Below are 26,653 nucleotides of genomic sequence, written 5' to 3'. Positions count from 1 at the left end.
GTCCAGCCACCAGAGTCACTGTGTTCACAGCGATGCCACCACGTTAAATGGTTCTGTGCAAACACAAGCCTGATGCCAGCCAGCCATCCTTGTATAGTTCTATAGATGATTGAGTTAAACTCTTCCACTTGCTTAACTCTTCCAATTTTGTACTGAAAAGCAAGAGCTTTTCTTGCATCTCTTGCTTTTCAGGACAAAATTGTAAAACTTTCTTTTTTTTTTTTTTTTTTCTTTTTTGGAGACAAAGTTTCAAGCTGTTGCCCTGGGTAGAGTGCTGTGGCATCACAGCTCACAGCAACCTCCAACTCTTGGGCTTAAGCAATTCTCTTGCCTTAGCCTCCCAAGTAGCTGGGACTATAGCACCCACCATAATGCCCGGCTATTTTTTGGTTGTAGTTGTCACTGTTGTTTGGTGGGCCCGGGCTGGATTCGAATCCACTGGCTGCAGTGTATGTGGCCACTGAGCTACAGGCGCTGAGCCCAAAATTGTAAATCTCTTAATGAAGTGGTCAAGGTGCCCGTTGTGAACATTTGGACACAAACATTTGAACATTTGGTCTTTAGGACACAAAGAGTGTTGACTTCTTTGCTGTCAGCCATGATATGGTGGTGATGGTTTAAGCGGATCTGTCAACCTTGGCTCAGAATAAGATGTTAAAAGAAATTTAAGTCATTTGCTTAGATTTGGTTCACATGGAAACTCAGAAAATGAAGTCAAGATTTTTACTTAATTCAACTAAATATGTTTTATAACCCTCATTTCTATGGGCTATTCAAACAAAAATGATTAAATAATGTGCCCAAGAAAAACAAGTCATTTGTGAATAACTAACAGCATCTCTTACAATTTAATACCAATTTGTGTTTCTTAAACTACAATTGAATCAAAACGTATTTTTGTTTTATTTACATGACATATTTCATTTTATATTATTTTCCCCACAGGGACCCAGATGGAAGGATGCTCTTAGATATTTTTGATGAAAACCTTCACCCTCTTTCGGTAATCTCCTCCTCTTCAAGAGTTTTATGAAATTGTGTAATTTTTTCTCTTTTGCTCCTGTCGAGTGACCAGTCATCTGAAAATATTTCTTTTCCTAGAAATCCGAAGTGCCACCAGATTATGACAAACACAACCCAGAGCAGAAGCAAATTTACCGGTTTGTTCGGACGTTGTTCAGTGCTGCTCAGCTGACAGCTGAATGTGCCATTGTCACCCTGGTGAGTGTCTTCCCAATGGCCACCCCTCTCACCCTGTTCTGTAGTTCAGTGAGGTGGGGTATGAGCAGGGTCCTCACCAGGTGACCCTGTGGAAACTATGCTGCACCTTCAGTGGTGTCTTTTCTCCTGGGAAAGTAGAGTATGGATATCCCAAAAGAGGGCTTTAAGTCTGTTCCACTGTCCTCACTTAAAGTCATTTGTGAAATGATGTTCAAAAGCAGCAAATGCTAAAATATTAAATGCAGGTGAGTAAAACAGGCTGAGGAGGAGTAAGAAAGGCCAGGATCACCCCTGTTGATGTCCTGGTTTGCTGCTGTTATTCCCTACAAAGATTCTGATGACATTACTAAGACACCGTGAATGCGTGCATCCTGTGTGAGTGCCTGTCTAGGAAGGGTGTGCATACTGCTAGCTCCCATTCTGTGATTTTTGTGTAATTGTGTCTGTGAGATACTCAGAGACTACATGGAGGTAATCTGCATTTTTAAGACTAGAGAAAAAACTTAAAATCTATTCTTAGATTCTTAAAACTTTGTGGGCTATCTTGGATAAATCTTATTTGGGAAATAGATTTAACAGTGGAACCCATTGTTATCTTTTCCATTGTGTGTAACTCAGGTAAGAAATTAGCTTTCCCTAAAAAAAAAAAAAGAAATTAGCTTTCCTGTATGTGAGCTATTCTGGTGATCAGAACACCATTCCCTGTATTTCTGAGGAAAGATGATTATCTAATAGAAATTTTATAGGTGACCTAAGGTTTCTTTGTATTCTCCTCTTAGATTAATTCAACAGTAAACCTGTGTGTTTATTTGCTCTATTCATTCATATATTCATTTCTTCTCATTGAATTCTCAGCCTAAAGGGTAAAACAGTCCAGTAATCATTAGGCGATTTGAAATAGGTTCTTATGTCATAGTTTAGAAATGTATTTACTTCCCATCTTTGTTCCCCAAAAGGGTTTCAAGTTATTACAAAAACAAACAGCAGGACAATAGCGTTGAGTTCTTCTTCCTTTTTTTTTTTTTTTTTAAAGGCAGAGTCTCACTCTGTTGTCCTAGGCTAGAGTGTCATGGTGCCAGCCTAGCTCACAGCAGCCTCAGATCATCTGAGTTCAAGTGATCCTCCTGCCTCACCCTCCCAAGTATGGGACTATAGGCCCTGCCATGATGCCCGGTTCATCTTTCTAGTTTTAGTAGATACAGGGTCTTACTCTTCTCTTTTTTTTTTGAGACAGAGACTCACTCTGTTGCCCTGAGTAGAGTGCCATGCCATCATAGCTCACAGCAACCTCCTTGGGCTTGAGCAGTCCTTTTACCTCAGCCTCCTGAGTAGCTGAGACTACAGGTGCCTGCCACAACTCCCAGGTAGTTTTCCTAATTTTAGTAGAGATGAGGTCTCACTTTTGCTCAGGCTGATCTCAAACTCCTCAGCTCAGGTGATGCACTCTTCTCGGCCTCCCAGAGTGCTGGGATTGCAGGCATGAGCCACCACTCCTGGGCCAGGGTCTTGCACTTAGGCTGATCTCCAACTCCTGAGCTCAAGGGATGTTCCTGCCTCAGACTCCCAGAGGGATTTAGATTTCTACATGGGGAGATCAAGTTGAAGGGAAAAGAAGTTGAGAAGATCATGTGAAACCATAGATGAGATTAGTACTAGAATTTGTGCCATGAGGAAAAATTTCAGAGATGAAAGGTGGTGGAGATTTTTTTTACTTTTAATTTCTAGGAAAAATATGTCCTGCCTGTGAGCTGATAATGCCTTCTGTTTAGGTGTCTTACTCAGAATGAAGGAGAGAATATTTGTCCCATCAAATAAACTGCTGGTTTAGCAGAATACCAGTTTGTATCTGGGCCTTGCTGGTTGCAGCCTGGAGAGGAGCAGCTGTGGGGCTGCAGGAGTGACACTGAAGACCTATCCCTGGGTTGCTACCACCTTCCTCGGCTCAGAGTCAGCTGCAGGCCCCTGGCCTCGGCTCAGAGTCAGCTGCGGGCCTGTGGGCAGAGGCCAGACAGATGCGTGCTCTGAGCAGGACTTCCGAGGGTTATTCTTTCCTGGATGAAGAAACACTCGTTCAGGACACTCTGGTACAGAGTAGCGGAGATGCCTTATATCCCTGCTTTTCTCCTGGGCATGTGCCTGGCATGTTGTCCTGCTGCCCGGAAATAGGCAGGGAAGGCAGCTGTGAGCTCTGCTCTGCTGCCAGTAAGGAACCAGAGAGACTGCAGCTTGCTTGTGATGAGAGCCCGCCGGCCTTTAGACACCCAGAGCCTAGTTGACGCAAAGCAAATATTTCCCAGCTCATGAACTTCATTTTTAAAAGACTAAAACTAACTTAGTATCATTAACTATGTTTTTCACCTTGTAGAATACTCTAAGACAGTGGTTCTCAACCTTCTTAATGCCATGATGAAAATAATTTTGCAACAAAAATAATTTTATGGTTGGGGATTACCACAACATGAGGAACTGAATTAAAGGGTCGCGGCATTAGGACGGTTGAGAACCACTGTGCTAAGAGCTCTCCTATCGACACTGATACATGAGTTAATTAAAAAGGAGGGTGAGGTAATTGCATTGCACCTTGCTGAGTTATGTGACAGTTTCACACCCAAGGCTCTTGCAGTGTTCCCGGCAACAGCTGTGGGAAGCCTGTCATTGTGGGGTGGGGGCTTGCAGCTACCCCTCTGTGCAGCCCCTCTTTTCTCTCAGAAGTTACCCAAGCTGGGTGAAACTGTGAACAATACTCACTTCAGTGTCATGTCACAAAAGAAAGCGCTTACAGCCTGCTCTACAGGCTCTTTTGTTGTAAGCCTAAGAAACCCACGCGGAGAGCAAGGCAGGAAGAGGGTTATGGCAGGGCCAGGAGGGTCCCTGGGATCCCTCGTCCTCTAGGCCTGGAAGGACATCAGGCCATTGATAAGTCCATGTCACTTTCCTCCTGTCTGGGCTGCTGCCTCCTGTCTCTGTGTCCAGGGACATCAGTTGGCAGGTTGGCTTCCTTACATGGCAAGTAGCTGTCCCCACCCTTCCATCCAAAGCTCTGTGCTGGCTAACTCAGTCTCTTGAATTTAGTTTGGATTTTGGAGAGGGATGAATTTTGACTGGACTGTTTTTTGGAGTCAGATGTAAAACAGTCATTTATGGCCCCGAGGTGATGGGAACTCGGGTTGGAGCCATTGCTTTTCTCACTTTGGACTCTGTCAAACAGCAGTGGTTCCCTGTCTTCCTCAGAAGACACAACGTCTTTGAATGAGTGACAGGCCCAGCAGGACCAGACCTCCTCTTCACCTCAACTTAGCGGCCACTTCGCTCCCCCAGTGTCGCAGGTGCAGCCGGTCTGGCCCCTGCTGCTGCCTGAGCACTCAGGCACAGCCTCGTCAGGGCCTGCCCTGGCCCCTCTGCCAGAGTTGTCTGTCAGGGGCGGGGGGCACAGTGCCTCCTGCTCTGCTCTATGCCTTTACTCAAAGGGCACAGCAAGGGGCTGTTGCTTGACCGCCATATTTATTTTATTAATATTATTTTAGAGAGAGAGTCTCACTCCACTGCCTGGGCTGGAGTGCAGTAGTGTGATCAAAGCTCACTGCAGCCTCCCAACCCCTGGGCTCAAGCAGTCATTCTGCCTCAGCCTCCCCAGGTGCTGGGGTTACAGGCATAAGTCACCGTACCCAACTCATTCTGAAAATTTTTTGTTGTGCTGGCTGGTGATGAACTCCTGGCCTCCAGCCTCCCTGCTGCCATGCTCAGCCTCCTGGCCACCATGCTTCCTCCTTTAAGTGGAACCACAGTCCCTGCTTATCATTTCCTGCTTGTTTTTATTCCACGGGACTCACCACCTGTCAGCATGCTTAGGTTTAAGTCATTTATTTTATTGTTTTGTCTGTAAGCTCTATGAATAAGGGGATTTTTGTCTTTTTGCCCATTTGGTTCACTGCAGTATGACCAGCGTCTGGAACACACTTTGGCATATAATAAATGCTTAGTAAATATTTGTTGAATGTGTAAAGTGAGCATAGATAACTACCTATTGGCTGTGACATGTCTGGCCTGAAACACAAGGAGCACTCAATAACTTTGTTACCATGTTTCTTTTCCCCAAAAGTTTTATAACATCAGCCATACATTCTGCCCTTTCAAGGCTTAAGTCATTGAGGTGAACTTTTCTGAATGGAGGGGAGCAGTCAGACATCGCTCAGCCACGCCCCTGAACTGGTGTTCCATGCAAGCTGGGATCTGTCTGCAGAGCTGCAGCATGGGGCACGGGAAGGGGTGAGGAGGTTGGTGGTTGATGGGAGGATTGACAGAAAGGAAAGGACTGAGAAGAGGTGAAGTGACAGAGTGAATGCTGACCAAGCAAGAGTCCCTTTTTTAATTCCTTATTTGATTTAGTTAATTATTCATTCATTCATTCATTTTTTTTTTAACTTAGCCTTTCTGGCTTTTTCTTATTGCGTTAAAATATTTATTTACTAAGTTTCACATGTACCCTTGTAAGATGCACCGTAGGTGTGGTCCCACCAATTACCGTCCCTCCCCTCCCTGTCCCCTTTCCCCATATTCTTAGGCTATAATTGGGTTATAGCTTTCATATGAAAGCTATAAATTAGTTTCATAGTAGGGCTGAGTACATTGGATACTTTTTCTTCCATTCTTGAGATACTTTGCTAAGAAGAATATGTTCCAGCTCCATCCATGTAAACATGAAAGAGGTAAAGTCTCCATCTTTCTTTAAGGCTGCATAATATTCCATGGTGTACATATACCACAATTTATTAATCCAATCATGGGTCGATGTGCACTTCTTCCATGATTTAGCAATTATGAATTGAGCTGCAATAAACATTCTGCCACAGATATCTTTGTTATAATGTGATTTTTGGTCTTCTGGGTACATTCACTTATTTTTGAGACAGAGTTGCACTTTGTTGCCCCTTGTTGCCCCTGGTAGAGTACGATGATGTCATAGCTCAGAGCAACCTCAAACTCTTGGGCTCAAGTGATTATCTTGCCTCAGCCTCCCAAGTAGCTGGGACTGTAGGCGCCCAACACAACACCCGGCTAGTTTTAGAGATGGAGGCTCACTGTAGCTCACAGCTGGTCTCAAACTCGTGAGCTCAGGTGATCTGCCTGCCTGGGCCTCCCAGAGTGCTAGGATTACAGGTGTAAGCCACCAGGCCCGGCCTATTCCTTATTTTTCATAGCTTTTTTGAGACAGATTTCACATACCACAAAATTTACCCTTATTTAAAATGAGCATTTTAGTAGGTTTTACTATATTGTGCAGCTATCACTGCAAACTATCTTCAGAATATTTCCATCACCCCAGAGGAAGAACCCTTACCCTTTGGTGTTCACTCCCCATTTCCAACCCCACCCTACACCCAGGTAACTTACTATTCTGATTTCCATCTCTGTATAGTTTCCTATTCTAAACAGTCCGTGTGAGTGGAATGATACCCTTCTGACTGGCTTCTTTCACTCTGTGTATGTTTTCAGAGTTCATCCACATTGTAGCATGCATAGCATTTTATTCCTCTTACTGCTGAATAATACTCCATTGTATGACTATGCAGCCGGCGCTCCATATCCTGGAGTTACATCTGCAGATTCAGACAGCTGAGATTTGGCAATTATAGTTAGGCCTATGATGACTGCATCTGTACTAAACGTGTACAAGCTTTCTTTTCGTCATTATTTCCTAAACAAAACAGTATGCCAGCTATTTACAAAGAAAGCATTTACATTGTCTTAGGTATTAGAAGTAATCTAACGATGATTTAAAACATACGAGATTATGTGCATAGGTTATGTGCAAATTACTGTGCCATTTTATGTAAGGGACTTGAACATCTATAAAGTTTGGTAACCGCAGGGGAACCTGGGACCAATATTCTATGGACCTGAGGGGTGACTGTACTACATTTTCTTTATCCATTCATGAGTTGATAGACATTTAGATTGTTCTGTTTTTTACCTATTATGATAATGGTGCTATGAGCATTTGTGTATAAGTGTTTGTGTAGATCCATGTTTCTATTTCTCTTGGTATGTATCAAGGATGAGTGGAATTTCTAGGTCATATTTGTTTAATTTTGGAAGAACAGACTTTTCTAATGGCTGCACCATTCTACCTTCTCTTTGGCAACATTAGGACACTTTCACTTTTTTCACAACACATCCTCCTCAACACTTGGTATTTTTGTTTTATTTTTAGCCATTCCTAATGTGTGTGAAGTGTTTGTCATTGTAGTTTTGATTTGTATTTCCCCAATAATTTTTTTTTTTAGTCAGAGTCTCACTTTGTCATCCTCAATAGAGCATTTCCCCAATAATTGATGATGGTTGAGCAACTTTCATGTGTTTATTGGTCATTGTGTATTTTCTTTGGAGAAATGTCTGCTCAAATTCTTTCTCCATTTTTAAATTGGATTATTTGTGTTTTGTTAGATTGTGAGAGTTCTTTTTATGTTCTGAGTACATAGGTGTTTTCTGTCAGATGTGTGATTATGATTCACACACATTTTCTCTTCTCTGTGTTGTCATTTCACTGTACTTTGCAGCATAGGGTTTCATTGTCATGAAGTGTATTTATTTATTTTATTTTGTCACTTGGGATTTGTATTTTATCTAAGAATCCACTGTATAACACATACTGTGATTATTTGCCCTGTATCTTACTTTGTTTGGATCTAGCATCCTTTTCTGAGCTAATTTTTGTGAAGTGGGAGGGTCCACATTCATTCATTTTTTGCATTTGGATGTCCAGTTGTCCCAGCACCATTTTTGAATAGACTATTCTTTCTTCCATTAAGCTGTCTTGTCACCTTTCCAAAAATCACTGACCATAAATGCAAAGGTTTATTTTCTGGATTTTTGAGTGTTATATTGATCTATATGTATATCCTGATATCAGTATCACTTTGTCATGGTTACCATAGATTTGTAGTTGAAATCAGAAAGTATGAGTTTTCCAATTTCGTTTTTCTCTTTCAGTATAGTTTTGGCTGTTTACTGTTCTGTGATCCTTGCATTTCATAAGAAGTTTAGAACTAGTTTGATAATTTCTGTCCCCCCTCAAAAAAAACTCTAAGATTTTGGGTAGGAATTGAATTGAATATAGATCAATTTGGGAAATACTGCAGTCTTATCTGTATTAAGTCTTCTGATCCATATACATGGAATTTCTTTCTGTTTACTTAGATTTTCTTTAAATTTTTCACCAGTGTTCTTTGGTTTTCAGTGTACAAGTCTTACACTTTAAAAAAAATATTTCTAGATGTATTTCTTTTTCATGCTATTGTAAATGGAATTCTTTTTTTTTTTTTTGTAGAGACAGAGTCTCACTGTACCGCCCTCGGGTAGAGTGCCGTGGCGTCACACGGCTCACAGCAACCTCTAACTCTTGGGCTTACGCGATTCTCTTGCCTCAGCCTCCCGAGCAGCTGGGACTACAGGCGTGCGCCACAACGCCCGGCTATTTTTCTGTTGCAGTTTGGCCGGGGCTGGGTCCGAACCCGCCACCCTCGGCATATGGGGCCGGCGCCCTACTCAGTGAGCCACAGGCACCGCCCGTAAATAGAATTCTTAATTTCAGTTTTGGTGTTCTATTGTTAGTGTATAGGAATACAATTAAGTTTATAGATTAATCTTGCATCCTGCCATATTGCTAAGCCCATTTATTAGTTCTAATAGTTTTTAGTCAATTCTTTAAACTTTTATATATACAAGATTGTGTCATCTGCAAATAGAGATCGTTTTACTTCTTCCTTCTTTGTCTTGCCCAGTTGCCCTGGTTAGTACCTCCAGGCAGCATTGCCCAGGACAGTGTTGAATGGAAGTGTCCAGAGTATACATCCTTATTATTGATCTTAGGGGAAACTTTCGGTCTTCTCCACATTAAATAGATGCTAATTGTGGGTTTTTCATAGATGCCCTTTATCAAAATGAGGAAGTCTTCCCCCTCAATTTGCGTAGTGTTTTTGTTTCGTTTTCTTTTGTGGCAAAGTCCCTCAGTTGTCTTGGGTAGAGTGCTGGGGCATCATAGCTCACAGCAACTTTAAACTCTTGGGCTCAAGTGATCCTTTTGCCCCAGCTTCCCAAATAGCTGGGACTACAGGTGGCCGCCACAACGCCTGGCTATTTTCAGAGACGGGGTCTTGCTCTTACTCAGGCTGGTCTAGAGCTCCTGAGCTCAGGAACAATCCATCGCCTTGGCCTCCGAGAGTGCTAGGATTACAGCATGAGCCACTGTGCCCAGCCTGTGTAGTGTTTTATTTTGAAAGGGGATTAGATTCTGTCATGCTTTTTCTGCTTCTGTTGAGATTGATTGGGTAGTTTTGTCTTTTATTCCATAAATATGTTAAATCAGCCTTTCATTCCTGGCGTATATCTCAGCTGATGGTGGTGTATACGTCTTTTAATCTTAGTTGTTGGGACTAAGTTTGCTAATATTTTCTTGAGGATTTCTGCAACTATATTTGTAAGAAATACTAGCCTCCCAAAATGAATTGGGAAGTATTTTTGAAGATTTTGTGATGGTTAGTATTCTTATTTAAATATTTGGTAGAATTTATGACCAAAGGCATCTTAGCCTGTTTTTTTGTTGTTACTGGAAGCTTTTATATTACCAATTCAGTCTCTTTGCCTGTTTATTGCAGGTCTATTCAGGTTATCTTTTCTTGAGTCATTTTTAATAGTCTGTGTCTTTCTAGGAATTTGTCCATTGCATTGAAGTTATCCAGTTTGTTGGCACGCAGTTGGTCATAGGATTCCCATATGATTCTTTTTATTTCTGGAAAATCTATAATGTCCTTTCTTTTTGTTTCTGATTTTACTGATTTGAGCTGCCTCTTTTCCTTGCTTGGTCTAGCTGTGAGTTTGTCGATTTTGTTGATTTTTCCCCCAAAAAACAACTTTCAGTTTTATTGACTTTCTCTGTTGTTTTTCTAGCCTCTGTTTCATTTCTTTCCACTTTAATCTTTATTAATTTCTTCCTTCTCCTTGCTTTAATTTTAGTTTGCTCTTGTAGTTGCTTAAGGTAAAAGTTGACGTCATTGATTTGAGACCTTTCTTCTTTTTAATACATGTGTTTATAGTTGTGACTTTCCCCCAAGCCTTAGCTTAGTTTTGGTATTTTATATTTTAATTTTCACAGAAGCGTTTTTTAAATAAACGTTATTTTATATCAGTTTCAGACGTATAGAAAAATCGTAAAGATAGTTCAGCATGCTAGTTCTCATGTACGTTGTGTCCAGTTTATTAATATCTACAGTTATAGATTTATATAACTAGCTTATATAGAGCTTAGGTGTGATGTGAGCAAGGGGGAGTGGCTGTAAATACAGATGTAGTTTCACTTGCTCACCTCTTGCTGTGACACCTGTAATATTAACACTAGTATGACAGATTTGTCACACGTAATGAATTGATACATTATTATTAACTAAAGGCCGTGCTTTATTCAGATTTCCTTAGTTTTTACTCAATGTCCCTTTGTTTTCTGGCCTTTCCTCTAGGACATCACATCACATTTAGTTGTCCCAGCTGCTTAGATTCCTCTGGACTGTGATGGTTTCTCAAGCTTTCCTTGGTTTCTATGATCTTGACAGTTTTGGGGAGTGCTGGCCGGGTATTTTGTAGAAAGTCCCTCAAGTAGGATTTTTCTGATTTTTCTCTCATGATTAGACTGAGGTTATATGTATTTTTTTTTTCCCTTGGAAGAAAACAACAGAGGTGAAGTATCATTTTTATCACATTTGTATCAAAGGTACATATGACAGTGTGACGCATCATTATTGATATAACAACTTTGATCCCCTGGCTCAGGTCCTGTGTGTCAGGCTTCTCTGCTCAAAGTCACTCTCCTTCTCCACCATGATCCTTTGCCCTTTGGAAGAAAGCCTCCACGTGCAGCCTACATGTCAGGAGCAGGAGTTGGGCTTCCGTTCCGAGGTGACATATCCCTTTTCACTAAGAAGAGCACTTGTCACATCAGTCTGTCAGGATTGCTGGTCATCGTGCTCTGGGGTTGGGTCTCAGGAGGCAGAGCTTAGGTGTGATGTGAACAATGGGGAGTGGCTATAAATACAGATGTAGTTTCACTTGCTCACCTCTTGCCATCTAGCCTGTGGCTGGAGGGTTGGCTACATGGCAGTGTACCCTGTAGCCTTGGTGTGTGGCGGGTTGCACCACCTGGGTTTGTGTAAGCACACTCTAGGACGTACGCACAATGAAATTGCCTGTGGACACATTTCCTAGAATGAATCCCTGCTGTTAAGTGATATACAACTGCACTTAGAAAGTGTCGTTCGGGCGGCGCCTGTGGCTCAGTCGGTAGGGCGCCGGCCCCATATGCCGAGGGTGGTGGGTTCAAACCCGGCCCCGGCCAAACTGCAACCAAAAAATAGCCAGGCGTTGTGGCGGGTGCCTGTAGTCCTAGCTACTCGGGAGGCTGAGGTGGGAGAATCTCTTAGGCCCAGGAGTTGGAGGTTGCTGTGAGCTGTGTGATGCCATGGCACTCTACCGAGGGCCATAAAAAAGTGAGACTCTGTCTCTACAAAAAAAAAAAAAAGAAAGTGTCGTTTACCAGCAAGGCTTGTTAGAGACTCAGCACCCAAGGTCGGCATTGCAGGTTGGCCATAGTGATGTCCTTTGCGTAGCACATACCAAAATTCCAGACTCCTAGAAGGAAAGCAGGTTCAGCTTACACCGCCCTGTTTGAATAAACAGTGTAGATACGTCGAGCCACTCTCACTCCATCTAGGAGTGACAGGAACACTCCTGAAATGGAAGTGCCTGGTGCAGCCAAGGGCTGCCTTGGAAGCAGCCTTTCTAAGGATGGCAGTCTCAGACCTGCACGCTCTCTCTTTTCTGCACACTCTGCCATTGCGTGCTTTCTCCCCTGCATAATGTTTTTAGGTAAGTGATTGGATGGACCGTTCCCCAGGCGGCAAAGGCCTACCCTTCTAGGGCAAAGAGCAGCGACAGTCGTTCCCAGTGTCCCACTCTTACTGAGTGTGTGTTTGTGTACGTGGGTCATGTACAGTCAGTAATGTTTGACGTTTGCTTGGTGGCCACTGTTGCCGCATAGAATTGTGGGACTGGAGTTTTCTGGTGTTCAAAGAGAAGCTGAAAACCTAGACTTATTTTCAAAAGTTCCTAGTTGTTTAACATTAGCTAAGATTTTTGAAAAGACTCTCCAAGCCTAGTAAAATCTGTGTGTGAGCTCCAGCAGGCCTCTGGGACTGCCAGTTTGCCTTAGGCACTAGGGAGCCACCAAGGTTTCAGACAGATGTACAAGTTTCCTAGGACAGCTGTAACAAAGCACCACAATCCAGCCAGATTAAAACCCAGAAATTTATGTCTCACGGTTTGGAGGCCAGAAGTCCCAAATAAAGGTGCTGGCAGGGTGGCTTCCCCTGAGGGCTGCAAGGGGACAGTCTGCTCCAGGCTTCCCTCCTTGTCTGATGGATGCTCATGCGGACCCCAAATGCCTGTCTGTCTCCAAGGCCCTGTCAGACTGTACTAGGGCCTGCCCTGCTGACCTCATTTTACCTTGATGGCCTCTTAAGGACCCTATCTCCAAAGGAACCCTCAGGTCCTGGGGTAGAGAGAGCATAGTCCACCCCTGTCAACAGGTATCAACAGAGTCGTGTGTATTTTACAATGATCTCTCCAGAGATACCAGGAAAGAGGTTTAGGTATACTTTATATTAATTATAATATAAAGTATATTATTTATATTAATTATAATATAAAATACTTTTTATTAATTATAAAATATTAAAGAGGTTTAGGGTTATACTTTATATTAATTCAGTAACTTATATTCATAATATAAGTATGTACATTAGGCTATTGGAAAATCTTGTATGATCGGGTACTAAAGGAGTCCAAATGTGAACGTTACAGAAATTTTATGAAGAGGAAATTATAATTATTCCTTTAAAGTAATTTTTGCACAAAAGCAGCAATTAATGAAACATCATTTAATACTGGGATTTGGGGTAGCTATCCTACTCTCCTCTAATAGTCCACTTGAGAGATTGCTGTCTGGAATTAGGGTGGAACCGAGGATGTAATGAAGCCACCATCTCTTCCCTCCAAGTCTTGACCTTACATTCTTGCCCTCAGCCCTGGAACATGCTCTAATCTAAACCAAATAGCTGTAAGACAGCACTACTGAAATGCAAGATGTCCTGTCTTGTGTGGATTCAGATGATTAACTGACCTCCCATTACTCTTTAAAACACTAGGATTGTGTTTACACATGCCCTTGATTCCGTGAGTCTGCATTTTATCCCCTTTCCATTGCCTTTGAACGGTTACGTGTAATCAGCTAAATACTCTTCATAGCTCCGTAATCGCTCATTAACTTGTGTTTTCTAGAGAGACTTCTTAGGATAGTCCCCATGAATCTAAATTGGAGAATTTAATTGAGCAAGAGTAACTATAAGCAATGGTCTAGGGATGTTGTTTAGAAAAATCAATTGTATATTATTTTACTTGGCAGAGAATTAAAATATCTAAGTGGGAGTTTACTAAAAGAATTGCAGCTCACCCTTGCATATAGCTTTCTCGGCAAGTTCTGCTAATTGCATGCTATCAGATAGAGCTTATTATGAATGCCTTACCTCCCAAAGTAATAACTGCTTTCCCTCGGTTGTGGGGTGTGTTGTGATATCTAATTCCTTCAGTTAGCACTAATGGAATATCACGCTGGACAGATGACTGCCATTTTTTCCCCAGATATTAAATACTATTTAAATATTATATGTTGTATTAATATTTGTCAACTAAGGTAATTTGAGTCAGAAGAAAATTCAGTCATCCTTTTGCATGAAGCCCGTGAGAATCTGTTTCCATGGAGAGCATGAAGAGATTTGCACAGCTGCTCTGTGGGAAGGAGCAGAGGCTTCAGGATCTGCCCAAAGGCTGCTTCCCAGCAGCCTTTTCCTGTTGATGTAAAGATCTGGAGGCTTACTCAGGTCCAGTCCAGTCTAAGCTCTCTGCCCTCAGTACAGTTTCATTGCCCATCTTCTGAGTCTCTCTTTGGTAGAGTATGAAGAGAGCTAGGCCTTAGCCTTAGTGAAGTACACAGTCTGGGGTCCTGAGGTCAGTGTTCAGCTGCGGTGCCCCTGGGCCTCACCCTGATCTTTAGCGGAAGAATCTGAAACATTAGCCACTCTTTCTGCTCAAATGTAATGTAATGTAATAAATGCCATAGAAAACTAAAATCTCCCATAATTGATAAGGTTATTAAGCTCTACCAAGACTTGTCACACCCAAATGCTTTTATTCTATGAAAGATATTTGGAATCTCCCACTAAAGTCCTTTCAGCGCAGTTAGAAAGCCATGCTTCCTGGCTTCCTGGGCCTTATTTGAATGTCTCCTTGACTTTCTGTGCATGGCACACCAGAGGGACGCTTTCTGCCTGGAGCTGCTCCCCACCCCCCAGACTTGATTGTTACCACTGCACCTGTCTTACAAACCAAGGACTCGGTGTTCCCTTTAGTGCACTCTGCCTTTGTCAGTGCCATTCTCTTTCCTGAGTGCCACATTTCTGGTCATTTTACTAGTGAAATGCCTCCTGTAGTTCTACTGAACTTGCCCTGCATTAGAAATCTACTACCTGCCCCAGATTCCAAGAGCCTGCTTGGGCTCTTGTGTCAGTGTTGTCCTCTGTCCGTACCTGCAGGACCGTGTGTTCCTTAAGCATTAGGGAGCCCCGCTCTGCCTAGCATTGCGCTAGAAGATGCATACAGTGGGCGTGAGACGTGGTCATTGTCTTCAGGAACTGGTGGTTGTCTAGAAAGAGAGATAAGGAAGAGGCACTTAAACTACACTGGGATAAATGCAGTGTGGTGGGCCTGCGGACAGATCACCCTCACTAGTGTCAAGGAAGTCAAGGTAAACTTTCCCTGTGATTGCTTCCTGTTACTTTACCAGTAAACTGAAGACCTCTTGTCACAGCTTATTGGCTATTTTGTCTTCAGTACAGTTGACCTTTAAATAACAAAGTTGTTAGTGTTCCACACAGTCAAATATCCAGGCTTAACTTTTGACTTCCCAGAACTTAACTACTGGCAGCCTACTGTTTACTGGAAGACTCACGAGTGATGTTAAATGGTTGCTGAACACATACTTCATATATATATTCTATACTATATTTTTACAACAAAATAGAGAAAAGAAAATGTTATTAAGAAAATCATAAGGAAGAGAAGATGTGTTTACTGTTCAGTGGAAACGATCACATCATCATCCTTGCCATCTTCACGTTGAGTGGGCTGAGGAGGAGGAAGAGGAAGGGCTGGTCCTGCTGTCTTGGTGGCAGATTAGAAGAAGCGGAAGGAGGGCAGGCACACTCATGTACCTTTCATAGGAGACAGTCCTCATACAAGTGAAACCACACAGTTGGAGCCTGTGCTGTTTGGGGGTCAGTTGTACTTTTTTCTTAGGATTTTACTTGGTCTTTGGTCCAGTGACCCACTCCACTTCAGGGAGCACCTGCTATCTGAGACAAACTGTACAAATCTAGGTTTTATTTTTATTGTTGCTGTGATTGCCAATGGAGTCTTCTTCACAAAATATTTCCCCAGGCTGATATCAGCAACTGTTTTCCCTATGCTTTCTTCTAGAGTTTTTATCATTTCATGTCTTAGATTTAAATCTTTTATCCATCATGAGTCACTTTTTGTAAGTGGTGAGAGATGTGATGTGGGTCCAGTTTAATTTTTTTTACATGTGACTAACCAGTTCTCTCAGCTATTTGTTATTTATTAAATAGGGATTCTTTCCTCCAGTGTATGCTTTAAATGGAACCTAATCAAGCTAAAAAGCTTTTGCACCACTAAGGACAATTAAAGCAAATAGACACTTGTCAGAATGAGAGAAGTTATTTTCATGTTACAAATCTTAACAAAGGGCTGATAACTAGAATCTAGAGAGAACTTGAACCAATCAACAAGAAAAGAGCAAACAATTCCATTTATCATTGAGCAAGAGACATAAACAGAACCTTCTCTGAAGATAAAAGACAAGTGGCCAAGAAACACGTGAAAAAATGCTCTTCAGAAAAATGCAAATCAAAACCACTTTATAGCCCACATGACAAAGTCCCACAGCTGTAGATGCTGGTGTGGATGAGGAGAGAAGGGAACACTAATACAGGCTCTTTGGAAAGAAGTATGGAGAATCCTTAAAGAGCTAAAAGGAGACCTTCCATTTGTCCTACAATCTATTACTAGGTATCTATCCAGAAAAAGAAAAAAAATCATTTTACCATAAGGACATTTGTGCCAGAATGTTTATTGCAGCTCAGTTCACAATCACCAAGGTGTGGGAATAACCCGGTGCCCATCAGTCAATGGATTAATAAACTGTGGTATAGGGGCGGAGCAAGATGGCAGCCGAATAACAGCTTCCTTGCATCTGGGCACCGTGAGTCTGGGGAGATAGGACTCCAGGCATCTCCGGCTGGTGGGAACTGCCTAGCATCACTCCTATGAGGATACAGGGAGTCAGCGAGAGACTTCTGGACCCCAAGAGGAGGACTAAAACAGTGGAAAACCGGCAAGTGGTCGCATGTGTTCAATCCATCTAAACCCGCCCACAACTGTAAGTTCAGTAGCAGCGAGACTGCAAACCAGAAAGGCCTTACCTGTGAACTGTTTTGATGTCCTTGGACTTGGCACTGAGTTGAACTGGGGAAGGCCTGAGCGGGAGTGCGGAGAACTTTGGCCGTTGTCTAGGGCCCCAGTCTGAGCCGCTGAGCCAGACGGAGCTAATAGTGTTTGGCGGTGGGTCACACAGAACCATTGCCAGTGATCTGCCCCGGCAAGCTCCGCCCTCAGGGTCGCAGAGCTAGAAACGGGTGGGAGCTTGTAACCCAGCAACCAAGTAGCCTAAGGGTGGGGTCTGAGCCGCCTTGCAGCCCTAACCTTCAGGGGCAGAGTGAGACCGGTTTTGGCACACTGGGTAAGTGGATAGCCACTTCAGCAGTGATTCCAGCGAGAAAGCTGGGAAAGCTTCTGCTCAGCAAGTTTACAAGTTCAAAGTGCCTTTTAAGTGGGCTGAAGAGAGATTTAGGGTGTCTACCTGCTGGGGTTTGAGAAATCAGCAGCCTCCAGTCGTATCAGAACTGTGACTAACATCTCATACCCCAGAAGACCACGTGTTGCCCAGACAATATTCAATAACATATACAAACTGCTTGGTTTTTGGTTGTGTATTTTTTTCTTTTCTTTTGTTTGTTTGGTTTTTTTTTTTGTTTGTTTATTTTGAAGTTGTTGATGTTCTTTTGTTTTTTAATTTCAATCTTTTCCATACAGATCCCTTTTTCTTTCTCAATTTTTCTAGTTTAATTATAATTTCCCATTGCTGCCTTTTTTAATAACTACAACTTCATTTTTGCAAGTGTTTCTATCCCTATCATTTGGTTTTTCACCCAATTGTATCCCCGTAAAGTTTTCTGTTTGCTTGTTTTGGTTTCATTTATAGCATTTTTGTCTTTCCTCTCTACTTGGTGGAGGTGGGGTACTGTGTCTGATCAGGTTAGCAAAGAGCTGCTGACCTCAAGGGAACCACCCAACTGGGCACCCCCAGAAGGTGGGGTTTTTTTAAGGTTGTGTCAAAGTACCCTACTGTACACCTATATTGCCCTGTCTCCCTCTTTCTGTACCTCTCTTCTTTTTGTCAATATTCCTTATCCCCACCCCCTCTCCTTTCTCTTTTTTTTCTTATCACTTGGTCCTCCTTTCTTTCATCCCTTTTTTGCTCCTCAACCTTCTCACCCTTCTGGTCCTGTAACCCTTAGTCCACAGGCACAAGAACTTAAAGAGCAAGAGGAAGTGAAAGGAAAATTAGGGCAAGGAAACAGATAAAAGAAACACTCATGAGGAAGAATCAGCAGAAAACTCCAGGCAACATGAAGAACCAGTCCAGAACAACCCCGCCAAGGGACCATGAGGTAGCTACTGCAGAGGATTCCACCTATACAGAAATGTTAGGAATGACAGAAAGGGAATTTAGAATACGTATGTTGAAAACAATGAAAGAAATGATGGAAACAATGAAGGAAACTGCTAATAAAGTGGAAAATAACCAAAAGGAAATCCAAAAACAGAATCAAATCAGAGATGAACGATATGAAGAATATAAAAAGGATATAGCAGAGCTGAAGGAAATGAAACAGTCAATCAGGGAACTTAAAGATGCAATGGAAAGTATCAGCAACAGGTTAGACCATGCAAAAGAAAGAATTTCAGAGGTAGAAGACAAAGTTCTTGAGATAACTCAGATAGTAAAAGAGGCAGAAAAGAAGAGAGAGAAAGCAGAACGTTCACTGTCAGAATTATGGGACTTTATGAAGCGTTCTAACATACGAGTTACAGGAATTCCAGAAGGGGAAGAAGAATGCCCCAGAGGAATGGAAGCCATACTAGAGAATATTATAAAAGAAAATTTCCCAAACATCACCAAAGATTCTGACACACTGCTTTCAGAGGGCTATTGGACCCCAGGTTGCCTCAACTCTAACCGAGCTTCTCCAAGACACATTGTGATGAACCTGTCCAAAGTCAAGACAAAAGAAAAGATTCTGCAAGCTGCCAGGAGTAAGCGCCAGTTGACCTACAGGGGCAAATCCATCAGAGTGACTGCAGACTTCTCTAATGAAACTTTCCAAGCAAGAAGACAATGGTCATGTACCTTTAATCTACTTAAACAGAACAATTTCCAGCCCAGAATTCTGTACCCTGCTAAGCTAAGCTTCAAAATTGACGGAGAAATCAACTCATTTACGGATATACAAACATTGAGGAAATTCGCCACAACAAGACCAGCTCTACAGGAAATACTTCAACCTGTTCTGCACACTGACCACCACAATGGATCAGCAGCAAAGTAAGAACTCAGAAATCAAAGGGCAGAACCTAACCTCCACACTGATGCAAAAGATAAAACTAAGCAATGGACTCTCACCAAATAAGACGAATAGAATACTACCACACTTATTAATTATCTCCATAAATGTTAATGGCTTGAATTCCTCACTGAAGAGACATAGATTGGCTGACTGGATTAAAAAACACAAGCCATCCATTTGCTGTCCGCAAGAAACACACCTGGCTTCAAAAGACAAATTAAAGCTCCGAGTCAAGGGTTGGAAGACAATTTTTCAGGCAAATGGAATTCAGAAGAAAAGAGGAGCTGCAATCTTATTTTCAGATACATGTGGATTTAAAGCAACTAAAGTAAAAAAAGACAAAGATGGTCACTTTATATTGGTCAAGGGAAAACTACAACAAGAAGACATTTCAATTCTAAATATTTATGCACCCAATTTAAATGCTCCCAGATTCTTGAAACAGACCTTACTCAGTCTGAGCAATATGATATCTGATAATACCATCATAACAGGGGACTTTAACACACCTCTTACAGAGCTGGACAGATCCTCTAAACAGAAATTAAACAAAGATATAAAAGATTTAAATGAGACCCTAGAACAACTATGCTTGATAGACGCATATAGAACACTCCACCCCAAAGACAAAGAATATACATTCTTCTCATCACCCCATGGAAGATTCTCCAAAATTGATCATATCCTGGGACACAAAACAAATATCAACAGAATCAAAGGAATTGAAATTTTACCTTGTATCTTTTCAGACCATAAGGCACTAAAGGTGGAACTCAACTCTAACAAAAATGCTCGACCCCACCCAAAGGCATGGAAATTAAACAATCTTCTGTTGAATAACAGATGGGTGCAGGAAGAAATAAAACAGGAAATCATTAACTTCCTTGAGCATAACAACAATGAAGACACAAGCTACCAAAACCTGTGGGATACTGCAAAAGCAGTTTTGAGAGGAAAATTCATCGCTTTAGATGCCTACATTCGAAAAACAGAAAGAGAGCACATCAACAATCTCACAAGAGATCTTATGGAATTGGAAAAAGAAGAACAATCTTAGCCTAAACTCAGTAGAAGAAAAGAAATATCCAAAATCAAATCAGAGATCAATGAAATTGAAAACAAAAGAATCATTCAGAAAATTAATGAAACAAGGAGTTGGTTTTTTGAAAAAATAAATAAAATAGATAAACCATTGGCCAGACTAACTAGAAATAGAAAAGTAAAATCTCTAGTGACCTCAATCAGAAACGATAAAGGGGAAATAACAACTGATCCCACAGAGATACAAGAAATCATCTCTGAATACTACCAGAAACTCTATGCCCAGAAATTTGACAATGTGAAGGAAATGGATCAATATTTGGAATCACACCCTCTCCCTAGACTTAGCCAGGAAGAAATAGAGCTCCTGAACAGACCAATTTCAAGCACCGAGATCAAAGAAACAATAAAAAATCTTCCAACCAAAAAATGCCCTGGTCCAGATGGCTTCACTCCAGAATTCTATCAAACCTTCAAGGAAGAGCTTATTCCTGTACTGCAGAAATTATTCCAAAAAACTGAGGAAGAAGGAATCTTCCCCAACACATTCTATGAAGCAAACATCACCCTGATACCAAAACCAGGAAAAGACCCAAACAAAAAGGAGAATTTCAGACCAATCTCACTCATGAATATAGATGGAAAAATTCTCAACAAAATCCTAGCCAATAGATTACAGCTTATCATCAAAAAAGTCATTCATCATGATCAAGTAGGCTTCATCCCAGGGAGGCAAGGCTGGTTTAACATACGCAAGTCCATAAACGTTATCCACCATATTAACAGAGGCAAAAATAAAGATCACATGATCCTCTCAATAGATGCAGAAAAAGCTTTTGATAAAATCCAGCATCCTTTTCTAATTAGAACACTGAAGAGTATAGGCATAGGTGGCACATTTCTAAAACTGATTGAAGCTATCTATGACAAACCCACAGCCAATATTTTACTGAATGGAGTAAGACTGAAAGCTTTTCCTCTTAGAACTGGAACCAGACAAGGTTGTCCTCTGTCACCTTTACTATTCAACATAGTGCTGGAAGTTCTAGCCAATACAATTCGGCAAGACAAGGAAATAAAGGGAATCCAAATGGGAGCAGAGGAGGTCAAACTCTGCCTCTTTGCTGACGACATGATCTTATACTTAGAGAACCCCAAAGACTCAACCACAAGGATCCTAGAAGTCATCAAAAAATACAGTAATGTTTCAGGATATAAAATCAATGTCCACAAGTCAGTAGCCTTTGTATACACCAATAACAGTCAAGATGAGAAGCTAATTAAGGACACAACTCCCTTCACCATAGTCTCAAAGAAAATGAAATACCTAGGAATATACCTAATGAAGGAGGTGAAGGACCTCTATAAAGGAAACTATGAACTCCTCAGAAAGGAAATAGCAGAGGATATTAACAAATGGAAGAACATACCATGCTCATGGATGGGAAGAATCAACATTGTTAAAATGTCTATACTTCCCGAAGCAATCTACCTATTCAATGCCATTCCTATCAAAGTACCTAGATCGTACTTTCAAGATTTGGAAAAAATGATTCTGCCTTTTGTATGGAACCAGAAAAAACCCCGTATAGCTAAGGCAGTTCTTAGTAACAAAAATGAAGCTGGGGGCATCAGCATACCAGATTTTAGTCTATACTACAAAGCCATAGTGGTCAAGACAGCATGGTACTGGCACAAAAACAGAGACATAGACACTTGGAATCGAATTGAACACCAAGAAATGAAACTAACATCTTACAACCACCTAATCTTCGATAAACCAAACAAGAACTTACTTGGGGGAAAGACTCCCTATTCAATAAATGGTGTTGGGAGAACTGGATGTCTACATGTAAAAGACTGAAACTGGACCCACACCTTTCCCACTCACAAAAATTGACTCAAGATGGATAAAGGACTTAAATTTAAGGCATGAAACAATAAAAATCCTCAAAGAAAGCATAGGAAAAACACTGGAAGATATTGGCCTGGGGGAAGACTTCATGAAGAAGACTGCCATGGCAATTGCAACAACAACAAAAATAAACAAATGGGACTTCATTAAACTGAGAAGCTTCTGTACAGCTAAGGAGACAATAACCAAAGCAAAGAGACAACCCACACAATGGGAAAGGATATTTGCATATTTTCAATCAGACAAAAGCTTGATAACCAGGATCTATAGAGAACTCAAATTAATCCACATGAAAAAAGCCAACAATCCCTTATATCAATGGGCAAGAGACATCAATAGAACTTTCTCTAAAGATGACAGACGAATGGCTAACAAACACATGAAAAAATGTTCATCATCTCTATATATTAGAGAAATGCAAATCAAAACATCCCTGAGATGATATCTAACCCCAGTGAGAATGGCCCACATCACAAAATCTCAAAACTGCAGATGCTGGCGTGGATGTGGAGAGAAGGGAACACTTTTACACTGCTGGTGGGACTGCAAACTAGTACAACCCTTCTGGAAGGAAGTATGGAGAAACCTCAAAGCACTCAAGCTAGACCTCCCATTCGATCCTGCAATCCCATTACTGGGCATCTACCCAGAAGGAAAAAAATCCTTTTATCATAAGGACACTTGTACTAGACTGTTTATTGCAGCTCAATTTACAATCGCCAAAATGTGGAAACAGCCTAAATGCCCACCAACCCAGGAATGGATTAACAAGCTGTGGTATATGTATACCATGGAATACTATTCAGCCATTAAAAAAAATGGAGACTTTATATCCTTCGTATTAACCTGGATGGAAGTGGAAGACATTATTCTTAGTAAAGCATCACAAGAATGGAGAAGCATGAATCCTATGTACTCAATCTTGATATGAGGACAATTAATGACAATTAAGGTTATGGGGGGGGAGCAGAAAGAGGGATGGAGGGAGGGGGGTGGGGCCTTAGTGTGTGTCACACTTTATGGGGGCAAGACATGATTGCAAGAGGGACTTTACCTAACAATTGTAATCAGTGTAACTGGCTTATTGTACCCTCAATGAATCCCCAACAATGAAAGAAAAAAAAAAAGAAAAAAAAATAAACTGTGGTATATGTATATCATGGATACTATTCAACTATAAAAAGATGGAGACTTTATATCTTTTGTATTAACTGGGATGGAGTTGAAGAACATTCTCCTTAGTAAAGTATTACAAGAATGGAGAAGCAGGTATCCAGTGTACTCAATACTAATATGAGGCCAGTAGATGAACTTCAGTTCATCAACTTCCTGCCTCAGCCTCTGGAGGAGATAGGACAATAGGAGTGTGCCAATATGCCCACTTTTTTTTTTTTAATAAAACAAACAAACAAATACTTTGTAGAGACAGGATCTTGCTCTGTTGCCCAGGATAGTCTGGAACTCCTGGCCTCAAATGATCCTCCTGCCTCTGCCTCTCAAAGCACTGGGATATAAGTATGACCCAACGTACCTGGCCACAGGACTCCATTTCTTAACCCAGATTGTACGATAGTTACTCAGATGTTTGCAGTGTAACAGTCTGAGGCTGAGGCCCGTAGATGAACAGCCACACACCCACAAGAGAGAAAAACACAATGGCATTCAAGCAAGGGGGAGGGGGAACGAGGGAGGGGGGATTGGTGTGCTCTCACAGGCACAGTGTAGGGGTATATGGCACACGTGGGTGTAGGGTGCAACTACAACTTGGGCTTCACCTAACAAATACAAACAATGTAACCTAATCACTTGTACTCTCATATTAATCTAAAAAAATACCTATTTTTTAATTTTTTTTGAGACAGAGTATCACTACGTTGCCCTCGGTAGAGTGCTGTGGCATCACAGCTCACAGCAACCTCCAACTCTTGGGCTTAAGTAGTTCTCTTGCCTCAGCCTCCCAGGTAGCTGGGGCTACAGGTGCCCACCACCCGGCTATTTTGTTGTTGTTGCCATTGTGTAGTAGGCCTGGGCCAGGTTTGAGCCCACCAGCCCCGGTGCACGTGGTCAGTGCTCTAACCACTGAGCTATGGGTGCCGAGCCTGTGTTAATCTAAAATTTAAAAGAAAACAATCTAGGTTTTTAAGATTAAAAAAAAAAAAAAGCTTTTTCATTAATAAAGCTCTAAAAACAGCAATAAGCTTGCTAAGTGGAAGAGCTTTTATGCCCGTATTTATTCATTTAGCAGGCGGTTGGGTGCCAATCCCCAGTGCTGGGAAAGCCCCGTTCAAGTGAAGAAGCAGACGAGGATCTGATCCCCTTCCCCCCACTTCTCTGGGTCTTCACCATCACCTGTTTCACAGACAACTACCTGGTACACATGGAGGCAAAATAAGCCTTGAGGAAGCTTCTGGCTGCTCCAGACACCTGTCTTGGCTCTGGCTGCAGTTTAGGGAGCAGGGAACTAGGTGAGGCAGGGGGAGAAGCTGGCCGCGTGTGGCATAACCTTGCACTGTTCTGATGATCTGACTTCTCTTATCTGCCCAAGATTTTGCTTCCATGAAGGATCAATCATTTCTCCTTTCAGTCCCTGGCTCTTCCTCTCTTCTATCCCTGTCCCTCTGCCTGCACAGTCGCTGCCTGAAGAGTCCTTGCTGCTTTATTTTTTACTGTACAAGAGACCACTTCAGTTTCCTTCTCACATGCCCCAGGTGTTACCGTAAACCTCATTCAGATGCATAGCTTTGCCTTGTGAGTTCTCCAAATTATTATGGGACTCACAAAAGCAGAGTGCACTGGTTTTATTTCTCCCTCTTCCTAGCTGCCTCCTAACTGCCTTCCTAACTGCCTCCTCTCCAGCCCCTTAAAATGGGAGAGGCCCTCCTTCCCTCAGTCCTTAAGTTTCCCCCAGGTCCTGGGATTGAGTCCCATCACACACTGGCAGATTGACATCCAGTGCTACTTCCTTGGGGCTCCAGACATATGTTCACTGCCTGTGTGGCATCTTCTGGGACATCTCAGACATAAAATGTCCAGCATCAGGTTTGGGGTCTTTCACCAACCTCTTCCTCCTTGGCACTCCCTGTCTCAGAGGACAGTACCTACCCAGCTGCTCAAGTGGTAAGCCTGAGGTCTTCCAGAGTAGCCCGTCTGTGGTTGCTGGGGTTGGTCGCCTCCTCCAGGTCTCTGGATCAGGCCTTACCTGTCCTCACTGTTGTACCTGGTTCAAGTTCTAGTCCTCCCTGCCAGGGCTGCACAGTCATCTCATGACAGCCTGGGCCCATCACCAGTGCCCTCGCTAGCCTGTTCTCCACACTGCAGCCAGAGCTGGCAGTGCCCTCCCTCCTGGGTGTTGAGACAGTAAATAATGGATTCAGTTCACTTACTTGAACATACCTTTCATTTATCCTTTCTCAGCCTGTGATCTTTTCTTGTATAATTATACTCTGCTTCTGGTATGATCGTGTACTTCACCTTAAACATTTGCTTCCTTCAAGAGACCTCTCCAGTCATCATTAACTACCCTCTTTCTCAAGAACTTCCTAAAGAAAACCCTCCTCCCAAAGTCCCCCATTGAGGTAACAGGTGTGGAGTCTTCATTGTTTGACCTTTCCTACCACATTGGTATTCTTTGAGCCTTAAAGACTTGTTTTGTTTTTTTTTTTTTTTTGTGGTTTTTGGCCCGGGCTGGGTTTGAACTCAGCACCTCCAGCATATGGGACTGGCGCCCTATCCCTTTGAGCCACAGGTGCCGCCCTCACATTGGTATTCTTTAACTGATGATAATCTGTATTTTAACGTTTTCCTTTCCACCTGAGCCTTTTGGGGGTACTTTGTAATTTTTAAGCCTTTACAGGCATTATATACTGTGAATAATTATAACACCATATAGATTTTGTCTGTTTTAGAAAGCAAGTTCTAAAAGTTTAATTTTGTTTCTTTTCTTTTCTTTTTTTTTTTTTTTGAGACAGAATCTCACTATATTGCCCTTGGTAGAATGCTGTAGCATCACAACTCACAGCAACCTCAAACTCTTGGGCTCAAGCTATCCTCTTGCCTCAGCCTCCCAAGTAGCTGGGACTATAGGCACCCACCACAACACTCAGCTGTTTTTTAGAGACAGGGGTCTTCCTCTTCCTCAAGCTGGTCTCGAACTCCTGAGCTCAAGTGATCCGCCTGCCTTGGCCTCTCAGAGTGCTGGGATTACAGGGTGCCTGGCCCTAATTTTGTTTCTTTCTGATGTAGTGGTTTCACTTTGCAAATGTGTCTGATAACTATAAAATAATAACTATAAAAATAACAACTTCATGGTTCAGGGAAGTGTAAAACATACTAATAAAGAGATTTTTTTTGACCAAAAAATATAAAAGGCATTCTTACCAGTGACCCAACTTGAGCTGTGGGGTTTGTGGAGGTTTCTGTCTGTGTCTGTCTTCGATCTAAATTCTGCCAATTTAGAAATCCCATGTCAATCAGTTGAAATGATGTCATTCTAACTATTTAAAAACAGGTTTATCAGATGGTGTTGAGATACCACTTCCTATCTGTCAGGGGC

At 41.9% G+C, this 26,653-nt stretch overlaps 1 protein-coding gene across 3 annotated transcripts in view; it reads left to right on the top strand.

Annotated features, from left to right (window-relative positions):
• CCNY (cyclin Y) overlaps positions 1-26,653 on the top strand; it is a 231,397-nt gene that overhangs the window by 188,808 nt on the left and 15,936 nt on the right. For all 3 annotated transcript variants that reach the window (XM_053572252.1, XM_053572254.1, XM_053572253.1), the window contains exons 6-7: positions 946-1,003; positions 1,102-1,221. In XM_053572252.1, the coding sequence (XP_053428227.1) occupies positions 946-1,003; positions 1,102-1,221 (178 nt within the window). The remainder of the gene's footprint in view (positions 1-945; positions 1,004-1,101; positions 1,222-26,653) is intronic.

The sequence above is a fragment of the Nycticebus coucang genome, chromosome 20, assembly GCF_027406575.1.
Source record: "Nycticebus coucang isolate mNycCou1 chromosome 20, mNycCou1.pri, whole genome shotgun sequence".
NCBI lineage: Eukaryota > Metazoa > Chordata > Mammalia > Primates > Lorisidae > Nycticebus > Nycticebus coucang.
Note: the sequence above shows the minus strand (reverse complement) of the source record. Positions and strands in the feature narration are given on the sequence as shown.